At 37.5% G+C, this 18,022-nt stretch overlaps 1 protein-coding gene across 12 annotated transcripts in view; it reads right to left on the bottom strand.

The window, feature by feature from the left end:
* depdc5 (DEP domain containing 5) overlaps window positions 1-18,022 on the bottom strand; it is a 38,280-nt gene that overhangs the window by 19,805 nt on the left and 453 nt on the right. For 9 of the 12 annotated variants that reach the window (XR_004219928.1, XM_004910591.4, XM_031892156.1 and 6 more), the window contains exons 2-20: window positions 17,896-17,989; window positions 14,108-14,195; window positions 13,055-13,101; window positions 12,882-12,967; window positions 11,665-11,748; window positions 11,538-11,587; window positions 8,073-8,142; window positions 7,854-7,932; window positions 5,587-5,648; window positions 5,436-5,505; window positions 5,103-5,178; window positions 3,172-3,275; window positions 3,005-3,079; window positions 2,762-2,896; window positions 1,770-1,831; window positions 1,541-1,614; window positions 1,396-1,465; window positions 857-893; window positions 643-763 (exon numbers count right to left, since the gene is read on the bottom strand). Coding sequence is in view for 11 of the 12 variants with exons in the window: in XM_004910591.4 (XP_004910648.1) it covers window positions 643-763; window positions 857-893; window positions 1,396-1,465; window positions 1,541-1,614; window positions 1,770-1,831; window positions 2,762-2,896; window positions 3,005-3,079; window positions 3,172-3,275; window positions 5,103-5,178; window positions 5,436-5,505; window positions 5,587-5,648; window positions 7,854-7,932; window positions 8,073-8,142; window positions 11,538-11,587; window positions 11,665-11,748; window positions 12,882-12,967; window positions 13,055-13,101; window positions 14,108-14,195; window positions 17,896-17,989 (1,484 nt within the window). In the remaining variant the exon portion in view is untranslated. Of the gene's footprint in view, window positions 1-642; window positions 764-856; window positions 894-1,395; window positions 1,466-1,540; window positions 1,615-1,769; window positions 1,832-2,761; window positions 2,897-3,004; window positions 3,080-3,171; window positions 3,276-5,102; window positions 5,179-5,435; window positions 5,506-5,586; window positions 5,649-7,853; window positions 7,933-8,072; window positions 8,143-11,537; window positions 11,588-11,664; window positions 11,749-12,881; window positions 12,968-13,054; window positions 13,102-14,107; window positions 14,196-17,895; window positions 17,990-18,022 lie in introns of those variants that run through there. The other 3 variants (XM_031892183.1, XM_031892178.1, XM_031892191.1) reach the window with 2 other exon arrangements.

Here is an 18,022-nt window from a genome sequence, read left to right as displayed (position 1 = left end):
TGTGTTCTGGGATGGTCCTAAAATCCAGCAGTCACTGGGACTGCCAAATACTGACAGATTGTGCCTACAACAGATCCTTCACTGTGCCAAAAGGCTATTCTATTGACTTGGAAAGCCACAGAGCCTCCTACTCTGAGCTTTTAGACCAAATTGATTGATGATGCATTTCCACGACAGAAACTAACTTACTTGGCGCAAGGATGTCCTGCCAAGTTTGAGAAAATATGGAACCGTGGGTTGGCCGACACACAAATAGGCAGTGTAGCACATCAATATGGACTAAGTTGGATATTTAAGAATTCTTAGGGATGTAGACCTGTACTATTAGGCTATGTTATACTAGCGAAACAGGAACGCCCATCACTTTTTACTTTCTCTTCCCTTTTTTCTTACTTCTTTCCCTCTTCTATGGTTTGCCAAGGCAGCGACTGGAGGAAAAGAAGAAATCTCCAAAATGCCCAAAAAGCCCTTGTAAGAAAAACAAATATTCTTATCTTCTCTTTAAATGAACAACCTTTTTAGTGGCATAAAAATGTTTTCTCAACCATAATACATTTATGTATGCACTTGGTATGAGAATGTTACAAACAAAATACATTTTTTTTTAAGTACACTGTAGTTTGGGATGGCCAGCTGGGTCACCTGAAAGTTATGCTTCGCTGTGCCCTGGATGGACCTGGTAATCGGAAGACCTGTGAGTCATAAGCATCGTAGTCTACTTGTATGGGAAGAGCATTCTCTGTCTCTTTGGGGCTTCCTATGGCTTAAAACACAGAAAATAAATCATAAGCATAAGATCCATCAAGGCAGGTGGCAAAAGCATCTTGAAAACAGGGTTGTTCTCAAGGATTCTTACATGGGTCTTTTCCAGTCCTTCCTTTCTCACTATTTGTCTGCAAAAAGAAACAGATAAAAAGTTTTATTTCACATTTCATGTGACAATCTATAAAGTACATTATATCGATTTCCTTTCTAACAAACTACATAACCCCTATTTTGCTGTGTGCTAAAGAGAGGCACTGTCCCTCACAACAAATCAGGATCAAGTAACTTTGTTTGAATGTTCACATTTCATGCACAGCTGTCTGGTATTCCTGCAGCTGATTTTAAAGTGGGAGTGTAAGAGATAAGTAAGTTAAGCTAGGATGAATTAAACATATGTAATACATTAACTATACAAATATGTGAAATCTGCACTGCAGTTCCCCCCTTCTCTCTACTCTCACCAACTATTGCCTGTGGAAATCTTTAGTATCACTTTAACAAGGACAATGCCACTGCACAATTTTTGGCTTCTTATGCTGATCATTTATGTGAATGTAGTATATTTACGATATCCCTAAGGTCTTTGCTCATGATTACCATAATGGTAATCTCTGCCCTCTCCCACAGTACCTTGCGAGGTGCCAGTTTGATGCGTGGGGTAAAGCTGTTATTTAGAGGCTGGCTCTGCGATGTGTAGAAGCTGTGTAGGAAGATATGTATTAGTATTTTGTCCGAATTTAAACTCACAGATGAACATGTTCATGATCTCTCTCACCTATGGTTAATCCAGTGAGGGATGTTATAATCATCTCCAAGACGTGAATCTCCTGGACTGGAACGATTGTGCAGCTGAACAGCAATAAGAAATGCCAAAACCTTATATGATTATTTCTCAAGATATTCACAGAATCCTGCTGCATTCCACAAAAATGTGTTTAGCTCAAGCATTGCCTTGGTTGTGTAAACTGTATTACAGTGTTAAGTGTACAAGAACAGAGGCTCACCTTGAAAAGTGGAACAGCATGAAGCGGCTGCTCTCCCATACATACCAGATCCACACCAATCCCTGCACAGATACAGACAACACATTTGTAGCTAAATTTGTATTGTTTACAGTGATAGCAGTTAATGCAATCAGGAATACTAGTCTCCTCTTATAAATCATCTTTAATAGCAGCTAAGATCACTATTGCAAAATGTTGGAAATGCACATACATCCTAAGGACACATTAAACTGGATTATGATTAATGAAAAGCTGACTAGTATACTTACAGACAAACATGAACATTTTGTAAAAACCATGTTATCTATACTCCTTCCCAAACACCAGAACTTTATCCTTCCTCACAGTATAACTCCTTCCTTTTCTGCATATGTTATGATAAAGTCGCTCCTTCTCCCAGCTGCTAGCCCTTAGTACATCTTTTTCTAATTTACACCTTGGGACCTCACATATATCATCTGACTTTAAGTAAAGTTACAACTTTAAAGGAATACTGTCATGGGAAAACATGTATTTTAACACATCAGTCAATAGAGTTTCTCTAACAGGTTTTTCTTAAATTTCACATGGGGCTAGCCATATTCTTCATTTCCCAGGCTTGCCATAGCCATGTGACTTGTTCTCTAATAAACTTCATTCATTCTTTACTGCTGTGCTGTAAGTTGGAGTGATATCACAACCTCTCCCTTTCTCCCCCAGCAGCCAATCAGCAGAACAATAGGAAGATAGCAAGGTAGCAGCTCCCTGACACCTGTATTGCTAAGGGCTCTGGCACACGGGGAGATAAGTCGCCCGCGACAAAACTCCCTGTTCGCGGGCGACTAATCTCCCCGAGTTGCCATCACCTGCCATCCCACCGGAGAAAATGTAAGTTGCCGGTGGGATGGAACACGCGGCGGCGCGATTTTGGCAAATCGCCGAAGTTGCCTCGCGAGGCTTTTTCGGCGATATGTTGGTGCTTTATAAACAAATGTTATTAATAATAATATTACCATTATCAATCATTCGCTGCTTGGTCAGAATCATTAGTGAACGATCCACTTGGAAAACACCAACACCTGGAGTGATCACAACAGACATCTGACCAGTTCGGTCAAAGTTGCGATTTATATAATGCTTGTCAAACACTGTAAGCAAAGGTGAGAGGAATAGGTTACAGGCAAGATGTACTAGCAAACCCATTTTACCTCCAGTAACCCACTAAATACTGTTTTTTTTCCCCCCAAGTCACTCACCATTAAAGGACAGGTTAATGGCCTCTAGATAATTTCCTTGATCTGAAGTAGAATTATGCCCTGGGGGAAAGCCCTCTGTCAGGAGACAATGTTACAAATGAATATTGTTTTGACTGTATAAATAAGCAATGGCTCTATTAACACACACAATCAACAGTAACTTCTACCTGCATTTTCCAGTCGTACAAGCACTGGGTACTGAATAAAAAGTTTCTTAATAGTGACTAGCAATGAAGTCCATTCTTCTCGCCTTTCATTTTGTACAACCACCCTGTCATAACAAAGAGACAAACAAACTGTATTTGTGTAGCTCTACACAGGCCGATGCCATTCCTGTGACTGGAGCTATAGGAAGGTATGCATGACAGCGGACACGCTTTCCTGCCCCTGGGTAAAAATATAACCACTTGTCCTAATTATCAGTAAAATGGGAGTGCACCTGTGTCTGTATTTAGGAATCTACCTAGAGCCACTTCCTGTTTGCACTTAAAGGGGCTGTTCACCTTTGAACAACATAACCAAATCTAACAGTTTACATTAATAGAACAATCTTTGTGCAGCTGAAGAGATATGCACCTCAGAATCAATCTTCTGCAGATACTTCCCTTCTGCACAGAGCCTGTGGTGGGGGGGTCAGTATACACTATAGTTGCTTGTCATGCATAGTACTGGCAGAAGATTTAACTTGTACTGGCTGTGTCTTCTGTTAGTCTCTATATCACATGTTAGATGTTAGAACATGCTGAGTCTGTTTGCCTATGCCATTGCAAGGAAGAAATTAACCAACGACCTTTCATTTTTTGCAACTGGTTAGAGTGCATAAGCAACCAATGAACTGGTAAAATGGGAAAAAGTAAGCGTTAAACCTTTACGTAGTAATGTAAAAATATAGTTCTCAGTATGTCAGGTTCAAAACAGTCTACTCCCATCCCTTCAGAAAACAGATTAGAGAGAGAGAAGAAGGACTAATTTAACATACATTAAAAAAGTAGCTTTTACAGTGACCTTTTTTACATGGAAAATAAAAAAGATTTGGACACTGAAGGTGAACAACCCCTTTAATACCATGGGAAATTCCAAGCAATTTAGCCACAGACACTGCATCATTTGTGAAGGAGCCACAAATAAACTTCCAGGAATGAATGAACTTTGCTTCAAGAGAATCAACTGAACTCCAGGACAACAACAAAGGAACAGGTGAAGAAAGTGGGGACATTATAATCAACATAATCATCAATAATCATAATCATAATTTGAAACTTTAAAAATGACTTCCTTTTTCTACGTAAAAATAAACCAGAACCTTCTACTTTAACTAAGATATAATTAGTCCTTATCGGATGCATTAGGTTTATTTATTGTTTTGCTTGGCACCTAAAACCTAATGAGCTTTTTATTTTTTGGTTGGGATAAAGAAAAACACAGATGGGGCTATTTGAATGAAGAAACCACGAGTTTGGGAACTCCCATGTGGTTTTAGGATATGATGGCTTGTGTGTTTGAGCTTTAGTGATCCAAATTACGTAAAGATAACTTATCTAGAAAACTCTACTGCATTCTGGATAACATATCCCATACCAGTATGTATATAGCCATGCGTGATATGCAACTGATGGGAAAAAAAGCCACCATAATATGCCGAGCTGTTTTCCAACATCCCTATGGTTCACAATTTAATGCAATGTCCCTACCCACCCCCCCCCCCCCCCAACCTTAACCTTGTTTCATTGTTAAGTGATTCTATATGGGTGGTGCCCAGATTTTTAAAGAGAGAGAGTCCAAGTCCCAGAATCTATCACATTACAACATAAATTTCATTCATACTTGAGGGCAGACTATTGTTGCCTCCTTTCAATCTGTGAAATTTGGTATTTCTGTGCAAAAAAAAAAAAAAACACACTTACGGAAATAAGCTCAACTGCCAAAAAGGAGGGTATATTTTCCCTCTAACTTCTTTTACAAAACATTGCTCTCTTGTGCTCAACTACTAAACCTCTCTCATTTGGACAAAAAATGAAACATGGCCATGTAGCATACATAGGGCTATAAGTTTATGCAACATGTCAATTGAGAGGAGAGGCATCCTAAGGTTTTATACTTGTAGAAGTCTTCATAGAATCTGCCCTTGTGATCTTGCATGACGGACGCATTACGGTGTGCTTCTGGAAAGTCCTCTAAAATAAAAAGGACAGACAGAACAGATCCTGTAATGCACAGACCATACAAATTTCCAAAGACTAAACAAAGGAATCTTTTAACTCACTGGTATAAACATAGATCTATGGTTTTTAAATTAATTTGTGTGCACAAAGACAACTATGTACTATTGCTGAAAAATAATACAACAAACATTAACCATCAAAGCTTTAATTTATGTACAGCTTTTAGCAGTATGCTATACACAGTTTTCTACTAACATTAATGAACGTACCAATATTCTTTGCATCATAAAAGGTCCTAGAGAATAGAACCACTGTAACCTCGTGACTGCAGTTCTTGTCCTGAGTTAAAAAACACATTGCTTACTTAAAGGTACCATAAACTGGCCAAGGTGAAAAGGAAGTCTCATGCATAACTTTTACCTTCCATTTGTTGAAGAGATCAGCCAGAAATCCATTTACTGCCTTCTCAAAATACAGATCACCTGGGAAAGAAAAACACAAAAATGAATGCCCACATAAAAGCAGCATTAGCAGGTTAAAATTAAGACTTGCCAGTGTAGCATTGTGGAAGTAATGCTTCAAAAACAAAAATGGCAGTGGTATTCTTAGGTTATGCCATCTCTAAATCTTATAATGTACAGAATCTATGTACCTAGTGAAGGGCTTCCAGTTTTACATTTCAGCTACTTTGATATAAAGGAATGAGATCTGTTATCCAGAAACCTGTTATCCAGAAAGTTCCAAATTACTGAAAGACCATCTCCCATAGACTCCATTAAACAGTATTAAACAGTACCTTGTATTTGATCCCAACTAAGATATAAGTAATCCTTATTAGAGGAAAAACAATCCTATTTGGTTTATTTAAATTTTAAATGATTTTTTAGTAGGCTTAAGGTATGGAGATCCAAATTATGAAAAGACCAATTATCCAGAAAACCCCAGGACCCGAAAATTCTGGATAACAGACAGTCTCATACCTGTACCTAGTGGTGAGTAGCAAAATAAATAAAAATGTAGCACCTAAATGACCAAAATGGGAATATAATAATTTCTAACTAAAATCATTTCTAACTAAAAAAATATGTATTTTTTTTTTATTTTTAATTTGGGACATATGTGGGGTTTACTACCCAGAATGCTTGAGAACTGCGGTTTTCTTGATAAGGGAACTTTCTGTTATTTAGATCACCATACTTAAAGTTTGTTAAAAATAATTGAAACTTTAAATGAACCCAATAGAATTGTTTTGCCTCCAATATGGATTGATGCCGCTTAGTTACCATCAAGTACAAAGTACTGTTTTATTACTACAAAGAAAAAAAGGAAATCTTTAAGGGAGATTCTTGTAATTTATAACGTTCAGGATAACGGGTTTCGGGATAAGGGATCATATACCCATATTTAAATGAATATTTACAGGCAGGTCTAGGCTGAGATTCAAAAATAGGCCCTGTCCTTTCAAGTAAACAGAGGCCCAAACAACCCCCACCAGCCCAAAAAATAACGACTGTCTTTGTCATCTTACAGCAGCCCTTCTGGCATTTGACAGAATCCCAGATTGCCAGTCTGGGCCTGTTTACAGATTTATATGACTTATTGGGGGAATACATTTTATTCAGTGTCTGGGACTTCCTTCCTGCCTATATTTTAAGGGTACTGGTTAATCTTTATACTATGAATATAATCTATTTTTGGAAATAAAAGAGGGTTTATAAACATGGGAAGGAAAAATCTGAAGAATTTGACCAAGTTACACAAAATGTACTACAGGTATGGGATCCCTTATCCGGAAACCCATTATCCAGAACGTTCTGAAATACGGAAAGGCCATCTCCCATAGATTCCATTATAAGCAAATAATTCTAATTTTTAAAAATTATTTCCTTTTTCTCTGTAATTATAAAACAGTACCTTGTACTTGATCCCAACTAAGTTATAATTGATCCTTATTGGAGGCAAAACAAGCCTATTGGGGTTATTCAATATTTAAATGAATTTTTTTGACTCTTAACTTATTGTAACTGTATTTATCTTGTATCTATCAGTATTTATCGTTGTACTTTGTATTTATCTATTATCTTAATAATCCCCTGTTTGTATTAATGTATTCTACTGTACAGCGCTGCATACATAAGTAGCACTTTATAAATAAAGATATACATACATACATACATACGTTTTAGCAGACTTAAGTTATGAAGACCCAAATTACAAAATGATCCCTCATTCAGAAAACCCCAGGTCCCGAGCATTTTGGATAACAGGTTCCATACCTATACTTTAGCTCTTTTTATATAGGACCCTTAGTTTAAAGGATTAAATTATAATTGAGAAGTCTATGAAGATTTTCATTCATCCAGGTCATGGTATATCTAGTAGAAATAAATTTGAAGCAACTGGACTTGTTTAGTAATCATTGAAGACGTTTTCAATGATTACTAAAGAAGTCCAGTTGCTTCAAATTTATTTATACTAGATATAATTGAGAAGGCAAATAAAATACTTTCTGATTAAACAACAATGGCTTCACCCCTTTGCCAATCAACTAAAAAAAAAAAAGTAACAGACACGCATTTTTACTTCATGAAATATCATCTGCCCATCTGATGTGCTCTTGTAGCTGCAAAATTAAAATGTCATACACAGACACGCACTATACAACCTCCTTTCCCAGAATTGTTTACCATAGATATCAAAGTCCCACAGTTCACTGCTCATTTGTATAAATATATACACCATGGCCGATGTGGACCTGAATACAACCTGTAGTGGAAATAAATGAGAAAAAAAGCACTAGTGTATCAAACACACCGAGGACGTGTCAGTATGAAAAGACTACAGTTTAAAAAGGAAGGAAAAAAAGACAAAAACGGGTACTATACTAGATGTGAAAATATACATACTCGTGTGTCTTCACTGATGTACCCACAGGTGACTTTCTCGCTCTTAACCCATAATTCTCCAACTTGTGCTCTGCATATCAGAAACAACCAGTAACAGGTTTGAGATAGTACAGGAACTTAAATAAAGCAACTTTCTAGTCTAAAAAAAATGTAAAACAATCATAAAGGGTGCAAAATAACCCTGACACAGTTTACCAACAAGATATTACAAAACACTCCAATTAAACAGTTCTAGGCAAAGCACACTGTGCCTTTTATGCCTAATGTCTGGTAAGCTAAATTCTGGTATCAATTTAAGTTCCACTTGCAACAAACATCCCTTTGGAGTGGTTTGGGTGGGGCAAAAGACAGAAAAATACTAGTGGGCTTGGACCAGTAATGTATAAAATAGGAGAAAGGGTTGGCAAGAGGGAAACTTCCATGACTTTCCTGCAAAAAGTCCATGCTCCTCATGTTCATTTTTCACTTTGCCGCTCTGCCTAACAAACTGAATATATAGAAGTATGCTAACCAGAGATCCAACAGTAACGACAGTGTAAGCAATGGTTAGAAAAACGAAAGCCAAGCAAGTGCAATAAGAGACAAAAAAAACAGGTGTTGATCAAGGAATATAAACTACCCAAAGACTATAGACCCACTAACATTTCCAGAATAAGAATCTCCACATTAGCAGTGATCTGAAACCTATATCCCTCATTTAGCCAGGTGTCAGCTGCATGCTGAAAACACTTCGGCAACCAGAAGTTGTAAAATAACAAATTGAAGGAAAGGAGGTGCAAATAACATCTCTCATGTACCTATGTGGGACAATACTTAGGAGGTCTGTTCTATAGCAAAAATATTTGCTTCAAAGGTAAACATCAAATGGATAGCAAAAAAAGGTATAGGGCTATAACTGCGTGCAGGTAAATACAATTGTTTAAAGTCTGATAGGAGCTACAGCTCCTCTCACTTCTGCATCTGCTGATGACCTATCCACCTGCTAAGAAGAGACACAGGCAGAATAGGTTTATAGTTTGGAGAAAGTGACTGCAATTACTAGATTACAGCATGGCGTGTTGAAAATGAACCCCAAGCTGCAATGAATGTTTAGGTGATCATGCTGACAAAAAGTAGCCATGTAGGGCCACTTAATGTAGACATCTGTAAAAAAACATACTATTAAAGAGTTAATATTAAAATGCAGGCATACCTTCAGTTCTCTCAATAGTGCCCTTAAGTCTCCCCATATTTCTCCCGTTCAGAGGATCAGAAGCCAAACAGTTAGAAAAAACGCTGAGCTGGGTAGAGAAGATTCCCATAATGCATCCCTCTTCCCCAGACTTGGAGACTCGGGACTATAGGCGGCGCATGCGCACAAACAAGAGGCTCCCCCTAGCGTCTGGTTGGCATGGCAACCCCAGCACTTACACAGCAGCAGCATGAGTATGAGACACAGCGGCAGAATGAACATGAGACACAGCGGCAGAATGAACATGAGACACAGCGGCAGGTAGGGGGAGAGGCAAGAAGGGTGCCGGGTAGATCAAGTGAACAAACAAAGCGATGGTGGCGCTGTTCACTGCAAGTAACGTTAGAAGCCTGTACGAGGATCTAAGCGCCACCGGGGGGGGGGGGTGCTGACAAGAGGAGCACACAAGCTGACAATTGGAGCACACAAACCGGCGGTGGTTACACATAAGGACGCAGCTGCTGGGGGGGAGACACAGAAGGACGCAGGGGGAGGGGGGGCCTCCTTTGTTAAAGATGGCGGCGCCATTCACTGAAAAATGTAGAATGTAGCAGGGCATTCTCTGTAAATCTTTCATTAGGCAAGCCAGAATTATAGCATTTTTACATAGCAATAGTAGTACTATTCAATAGTGTGCTTAATAGATTTTGACTTTCCTTCTCCTTTAATAACCAATATGCCTTACTGAGCTGCAAAAATATTTATACAGTGTACCACATCCAACACACCAGAGTGGCTGGAAGAATTCTTCCAGCGAGAATCCTGTGCTGCATATGTTAAGAAAGAAAGCTCTGACATTTACCTTTGACTTCAAAGTATTTACACAATTTTATTATATGTCAGCATGTGAACTCTGTCGAGACATGTCCTAGATATCCTGATTCACCCCAATATCTTGGAAAAGTTCTCAGAAGAGCGACTATTTTGCCCATAGGATTGTGTCACTTATAATAGATTATAAAATAAATAAAAACATTAAGCATGCCAACATATAATAGGGTCATTCACCACAGATGAGGGCTAAACAAAAATCATATTCATTACCAAGCACTTTTTAATTAGAAACTGAGTGATAGAAATACTTAAGGCAATTGATTATGAGTTTAAAAGGGAACTCTGGCTTCCGAACCAAAATTTGAAAAAAAGCCCCACACAACAAAGAAACCCCCAATTGACCTATCCCTGTAATTTGTTTCTTCAAAAAGTGTGAATAAATACCATTTTTATATGCTAAAATACAACTGCAAAATAGTTCTTCTCTTTCTGCATCATTTAAAATCCTGCATGGGTAGGAGGGACTAAAACAGTGATGTTACAAACTGTAACAACTTCTCCACAGCTTACAGACACCATGCAGGAACTTCATAATCCACAATGCTTTGCAATGCAATTTTTCTTACTAACATCAAATGTGCAGAGATTTGGAGGATTAGACTGAAGGCAGGCTGAGGACAATCAACTACTGTTGCATTTTTTTTGAGTCTCAAAGTAGTCAGCCAGATCAGCAGGAGAACAGAGAGATAGGCTTAGGTAGCTGTTCAAACCATATTATTACATTAAAATCATGAAAAGGCTGCATATTTTATAATTAATGTATAATACAAAGTTGCTTGAAATTAAGCTTAAATTATGTTTGGGTGGAGTTCCCCTTTAGGTTGTATTGCCAAAACTTGTATTTTCATCAAAATGTGGTGTTACTTAAATTTTAGCTTCCACTAACAAAATACACCAGTCTCTAGGACCCCAAGTAACCAACAGGAAACCTAGGATACACTGTCCTGCTGGGTTAGGTGATTAAGTCAAATAAAAACACCTTTTCCACTTTAATCTGGAGTGCTGGATTCACTATGCAGTAACTACCTGAAATGGGTCATTGCTTACTTGTATCCTCAGACAAAAAGTAAGCACCTAAAGTAGCTTCTACAAATACTGTCTGGGTGGGTCACTAGATGCTTGCATGTACAGTGGCACAGAGTCCTTTGCAATGAGCTTCGCCTAAAGGGAAGCAAATAATTAAAAGTCTGTGTCTTCTATGATTTTATAATACTGGCAGCTAAAATAAGTGAAGCAAACTGGGAATCAAATACAGTACTAACTTGCTTTCTGTCAAACTACTTAAAATATATAAACAAATAACAGCTCATATTTGAAGCAGGAACATCCATTAAGAACAAGCTTAGAAAAAAATGACATGTTTTAATTTACTGAGGCAAATTACAGTACTGTTTACATACCGAATTCCAGCAAACTCCACTTTCTGAGTTATGTAAGCACAGGAGCTGACCTGAGGTGCAAAGGTAGTAAAGTTAGTATAGAGAAATAATTTCTTTTGCAAAAGTTATTAATGTTTCCAAAACCTACCAAACTCTTTTTTAGCCTCCACATATCTCCACGACCTATATACTGGTCCTTAAATGTTAACTCCACAAGATCAAGAGTCACATCCTAGAAAGTCAGAAAGAATTTTTTAAACTTTGTTAGGTATCAGGAAAATGCTTTAACCAGTTTTTCTCAAACTGTGAAGCCAGTGTCTCACTTGTGATGCTCATTTCAAAATCTGCTGAGGTTAAAGATGATGCTACAAAGAATTCCCAAGCACTTATTATTGCTCTATATAGTTTGAAATGATTCATTTACATAGTAACATAGTAAGTTAGCTTGAAAAAAGACACACATCCATCAAGTTCAACCTTCATGCCTATATATAACCTGCCCAAATGCAACTAACTTATTTTCTTTAATTGTGTGGCAAAATATATCATTGTTATTAAATAAAAACAAACAAATGTAACAAAACCCTTGCACATAAAATGGCATTAGAAAGTACAAATATGTTTCCTAGCACTGAAGTCACATCATTTTTGTTGGTAGTGATATGTACTTATTCTAACTGGCAATCTCCAGAGTGCATTCATAGAAATTAAAATTGCACTGACTAATGGGTATGGTTTGAAACAAATGTAAAAAACAATAAAGTATTTGAGATCCAAATTGGAACAATTAACCCAGAATGTTGAGGTCACCTACTTTGTAGGTTGTTTAATGCCATTCAATGTGCATGCAATTGCAAAACTTGCTTCATTACATTCCATGGTGATAATATATTTTTACAAACAAATACTAAAAGTAACCAAGTTAAAGTAACAGTAACACCAAAAATGAAAATGGTTTAAAGTAATTTAAATATAATTTACTGTTACCCTGCACTGGTAAAAGTTTTGTGTTTGCTTCATAAGACTACTATAGTTTATATAAATAAGCTGCTGTGGAGCCATGGGGGCAGCCATTCAAGCTGAAAAAATAAGACAAAGCACGGGTCACATAGCAGATAACAGATAAGTTCTGTAGAATACAATGAGAATCTACACATCTTATTCTTATCTGCTACGTGACCTGTGCCTTTTATCCTTATTTCAACAATTTTATATACACAGTATACATACATGGACATTTGACAAAATAAGACAAAACACAAAATAACATCTTTGAATTTGTTTTACTAAAGTTTTCAGAAAAAACATACAGTATGCTTACAGATTTTCTCCTATTTTCCATCACAGATGAGGAACTTTTCTCACCTTAGGGTCAACAACATTGACATAAACATCCTGGTATGGCCGTAGGCGAAACACTTGGGCTACGGTTTGGTCAATACTAACAGTTTCTGGCAAAAGAAAAACGGTTGTTCATGACATTAGCATTAGCAAATTACCCAGAAGAAGAAAAACAAAAGGAAGATAATATATTGTACCTTTTTGCAAATCTTCTTTTAGTGACTTCACCTGCAGGAGAAGGGGACTGAAAAGAAATGAAAAAAGATTTTGTTATATTAAACTAACTAAAAAAGTTCATCTTGAACTAGCTCATGCGTTAGCTTCACACTGTATCTTGTAAGAAACATCAGTAGTAGTAGCTGAACATGGCACCAATTGCATTTCATGCAGCCTTAGTGACTGCTGTGGTGGTATAAATTGCAACAGGTGTACACACTGTGCATTTGTAATTGCCAAAGTGTTTGAGAGCTATAATAGCTATCTAGCGTCATGCTGGATTTCTGGGTCAAACAAAAACCACTTCACCTGATAACTGAACCTTTAATAACCAAGCAGACTGCTGCAAAATATCTATGCAGACAGGCACATTAGTATCTGATGATTTTTATTTCCATTCTGGCAAAAAAGAAGCAGTTCTGTTTTGCTTTATGGCATGGATTCTAGATATAAACTCAGGATAAAAGCACTTGTATCACATGACGCCAAAAAGGACCAATTAATAGTTATCTGAAAGCTTTATTTACTAGGCTGAAGTCACTAGAGGGATGCACCAAATCCAAAATTCAGTTCAGAATTTTGCCAAGCCCCAGATTTTTTTGGCAGTATTCTGATCTTTCCCAACCAGAATTGAAACTCTTGTTGTCACGTGACTTTTGATAATTTACATTTTTTCTTTACATGTTTCTTTTTTCGCGTTAGCTATTCTTTTGTGGTAGAACAAATCCTAAAACTGTGTATTGGGTGCATTCCTACTATCTACATATATAAATACAATAAGTCTAAAACTGTAATGTGACAGAAAGTAACACAGTACTATTAATTTAATTGTATGTGAGAAATAAATCAGTTATGAGAAGATGAGGTCTTCTTTGAATTTCATTTCCATGTTACGATTTCTGGACTTGAGAAAGTAACATACAGCATTTACATGCTTGCTAAAATTTCTTCTCCCAGTTAAGAAAGAAAATGTGCCACAATGCAATATAAAATATCAAAACAGACCATAACAGTAATAGGTTTCTGCAAATTACCTGTATTCATCATTTGGGTGAGCAATTTCAACAATGTCCCCCAGGTTAATATATGGAAAGACCTTGGGGTTTATCACCAACTCATCATCTGAAAAATGATATAATGGATTAAAACTCAAGATAAAGCCATTTCCTTTGGACCACATAAGGCAATGTTGAGGCACACAATTATAAAATTCACCTTTTAATATTCAGAGGAATGTGAACACAAATTACTTATCATCTCTTTATGATTATTTAATAAAACCTAATAGAATTAGGACTGAGGGAGATTAGGAAAGATCAGAATAAGAAGGGTTAGATAAAAGTGCACTGGACAACTAAGAAATGGGAAGTGAAGGGAAAAAGGGGAGAGGTGAGAATAACAAAAGTACAAAGAGGGAGTTAAAATAAATCAATGGGAAGGGGAGACTAAAAAGGAAGCATTATGTCTGCTGTTACACAGAAATTCTGTTTTATATTCAGAAGTGATTTTTTTTCTTAAAGGAGAATGTCATAGCTATAAACATGCACCTAAATTGTAGTTAAATCAAAATTAAAAAATAATTCGTTTAGCATACTCTTTAATACTGGTGTGTGTTCTAATCTGTGACATGCCAGAATCTGTCAAATAAGATTATTTTCTTCCTATAATTTATAAGGGCAGTCCCTAAACCAACACTTGTTTTAGAATCAAAAATATCAGTTCTTTTATTTGGTAGTTGGTCTTTCCAATTAGTGACTTCCCGACAGAATCAGCTTTTATTCACTGGGTGAGTGAAAAATAACTGTTTCTAAGGAAGACTTATTAAACATCTACCTTTTTACATTTTTATTTGATGTTTCAAGTTGAAGAACAATTATTACAAAAGGGAGAAAGAAGCGAGAAATAAAAGTGAGAGAGGTAGCGTAAACATAAAATAAAACAAGTGAACCAGACAGTTCATGAGATTTGTGTGGACAGCCATAAAGCCCAGATTGCTTTAGTAGCACAACTTCCTGATATATATCATTACCTAGTTTCCAATAGCTAAAGCTGGCCATACACATTTAGATTTTAGTCATCTAATGACAAACATTTGTACATTTTAATGCAACAATCTAAAACTAACATCTAGGGGCCGATTTACTATTCCACAAATGGATCGAAAGCGTCCGAATGTGTTTTTTTCGTAATGATCGGTATTTTGCGACTTTATCGTCAACGCCGCGAAAAAATCGCACTGTTGCGCCGAGTACGAAAGTTTCGGATTCATTCAAGCTTCAGTATCGTGACTTTCCTTGGGCCAGGTTGGAGCTGCAGAGTGCCATTGAGCCCTATGGGAGACTTTCCTTGGGACGGGTTGGAGCTGCAGAGTGCCATTGAGCCCTATGGGAGACTTTCCTTGGGCCAGGTTGGAGCTGCAGAGTGCCATTGAGTCCTATGGGAGGCTTCCAAAATCATGCGGAAAGGTTTGCCCGCCGTTTACGAGCGCTCAACACGGAAAAGTTGCGGCAATTCGCGCAAGTAGTAACGGCTACGAAAAAGTCGCGACAATTCGCACAAGTCGTAACGGCTACGAAAAAGTTGCAACAGCGACGAAAAAAAACGCAAAAAATACGAAAAAGTCGCAAAATGTTCGTTTCCAATCCGATTTTTTCCCATTCGGGATTCCGATTCGTGGATTAGTAAATCAGCCCCCTAGATTGAAATTGTAGGATTAAAGGAACAGTATCACCAAACATGAAAGTATATCAAAGTAATTAGGCATAGGGCAGGCAGAGTATGGCACACACAGGCAGCATAAGGCAGGCAGAGTATGGCACACATAGGCAGCATATAGTATGCAAAGTTTGGTACACACAGGCTGGGTAAGTCAGGCAGAGTATGGCACACACAGCAGACAGAGTATGACATACAGGCAGCATAGGGTACAGTATGGGTAGAATGACAAAGTGGGGTGAGACTTCCCCAATAAGGTAACTGGCTAGAGCTATTATAGAGCTTCCTGCTGCGGCTTCAAGCACAGTGGCTGGGTTGTCTGTGTGTTTACCACCAATGTACAACCAAAACCTTCAGTTTTGTGGATGCCTGGAGTGGGTTTTCTTTGGGAACAACAGGAAGACATCCACCTTTAACCTTTATATTTGTGACAAACTAGGATTTTTTCCTCCAATATATTTCCATCAGAAAAGAAAAAGCAATCGCTTCACTTTCTGCCTGCCATTGATATGATCTGTAACCACCTGTCACCAAAAGTGACAACTGGATTTAAGCCCAAACATCAAGATTTTAAAAGCTAACATTTCAACAAAACAAAAACAATATGAAACTTTTACCTATATACTTGCAGCACAAAGCTACTGCATGTATGCCCAGTTACATCAATTACAGCAGAACCCAGATTTTACGCTTTCCCAGAATTGGCACCATTTTTACAAATTCCCATACGGGCAAGTGGTATGTTTTCTTAACCTGGATTTTAACTTGACCCTGAATTTATGCTGTTTTGACGCTGTATAATTCTTCCAGATCCCAATATGTCTAGATCTTTTGGTTTTAGGAAAACCATACATCATATCCAACACACCTGTTTCTGGACCTGTGCAAAAAACCACTGCAACATGTATGCACTTCACCAGTGGCAAAGTAGAAAAAGGATGCCAGACCTAGCAACACACAGCTCCATGAGGGCAGATGTAAGGGTGCATATGGATGCTGTATCAGCAGAATCGGACAGAACCATTATAACAGTATAAATATGGATACAAAGGTTGTTTGTAGGATGTTTCATTCTCCTTTAAAAACTTCTATGCTTTGCAATACACAACACCCAAGCATATTTAGGAAATAGGAGACAGAGTTAAATAATGTTTTACCAGCCCCTGAATAATGGGAGAAATATTTATTATTTAAGTCTACTATAAAAAATAGACTTAACCACTTGGATGACCTAACACACAGGTCTGCTGTACCAACCCACAGCCTATAACAGCCTATAGGGGTTATGTATTAAAAAAAAAAAAAAGCCACTAAGTTTGCTCAGGAGCAGTAACCCATAACAACCAATCAGCAGGTAGCATTTATTGGTCACCTGTTTCAAAGCAAACATCTGATTGGTCGCTATGGGCACTGCTCCTGGGCAAACTTAGTGCCTTCTATTACATATGGAGGACTCTAACTTAAATTCTGTGTTCATACTTTGTGTTCTTCTGTGCTGTTGGTATCACCAGCATTTGTGCATTAAGAAACATACTAAAGCATGTCAAATAATCAGTTATGAGGTTCTATATGCACTTGTTATGAGCTTAGCCACAAATAGCAACAGGGTCACACTGACCAATGATTTGGTGCATTTAGGTCTGAGTGACAGATTTAGAGTGGTTTTGACCAAAACAGTGGAATAGTCACTCAGGGATATGTTAAATTCAAACTTACTATATTCTACATATGCCGAAGTGTGTGCGAGTTGCTCTAGGTATGCTAGTTCCCTCCTAAACTACAAATACATACAGCAGTTTGACTGATTCCTGACAGTGGTTCGTCTTGTGAATGTAACTGGGAAAATAGACTGTAAGATCTACTAAGGCAAGGACTAATATTAATCAAAAGCAATCTCAAAGTGTTGCAGCCATTAATAAAATATAGGAATGATCTTTCAAGCCACAGGGTTTGGTGTGCTTCCTAAATGTTTTTTTTTAACCCTGTGAACAATGCAAACATGAATTAGTTCTTTAACAGATTATTTAATTCTGGATGTGTTAGCTTAGTCCCCCCAAAGTACACATAGACAGCCCAAACATGGAGACTTGTCACATAATGTGCTCACCACTGCCCCCAAAGCCTTTCTTGTGGATGACTAGCTTGTATACTCTGTTGGTCCTCATGCTGGATTCTCTGCTGATTTGAAGCACATCTGGGCACTAAGAAAGGAGTAGCAGAGGCAAGAGTTAGAG

This window comes from Xenopus tropicalis, chromosome 1 (genome assembly GCF_000004195.4).
Source record: "Xenopus tropicalis strain Nigerian chromosome 1, UCB_Xtro_10.0, whole genome shotgun sequence".
Taxonomy (NCBI): Eukaryota; Metazoa; Chordata; class Amphibia; order Anura; family Pipidae; genus Xenopus; species Xenopus tropicalis.
Note: the sequence above shows the minus strand (reverse complement) of the source record. Positions and strands in the feature narration are given on the sequence as shown.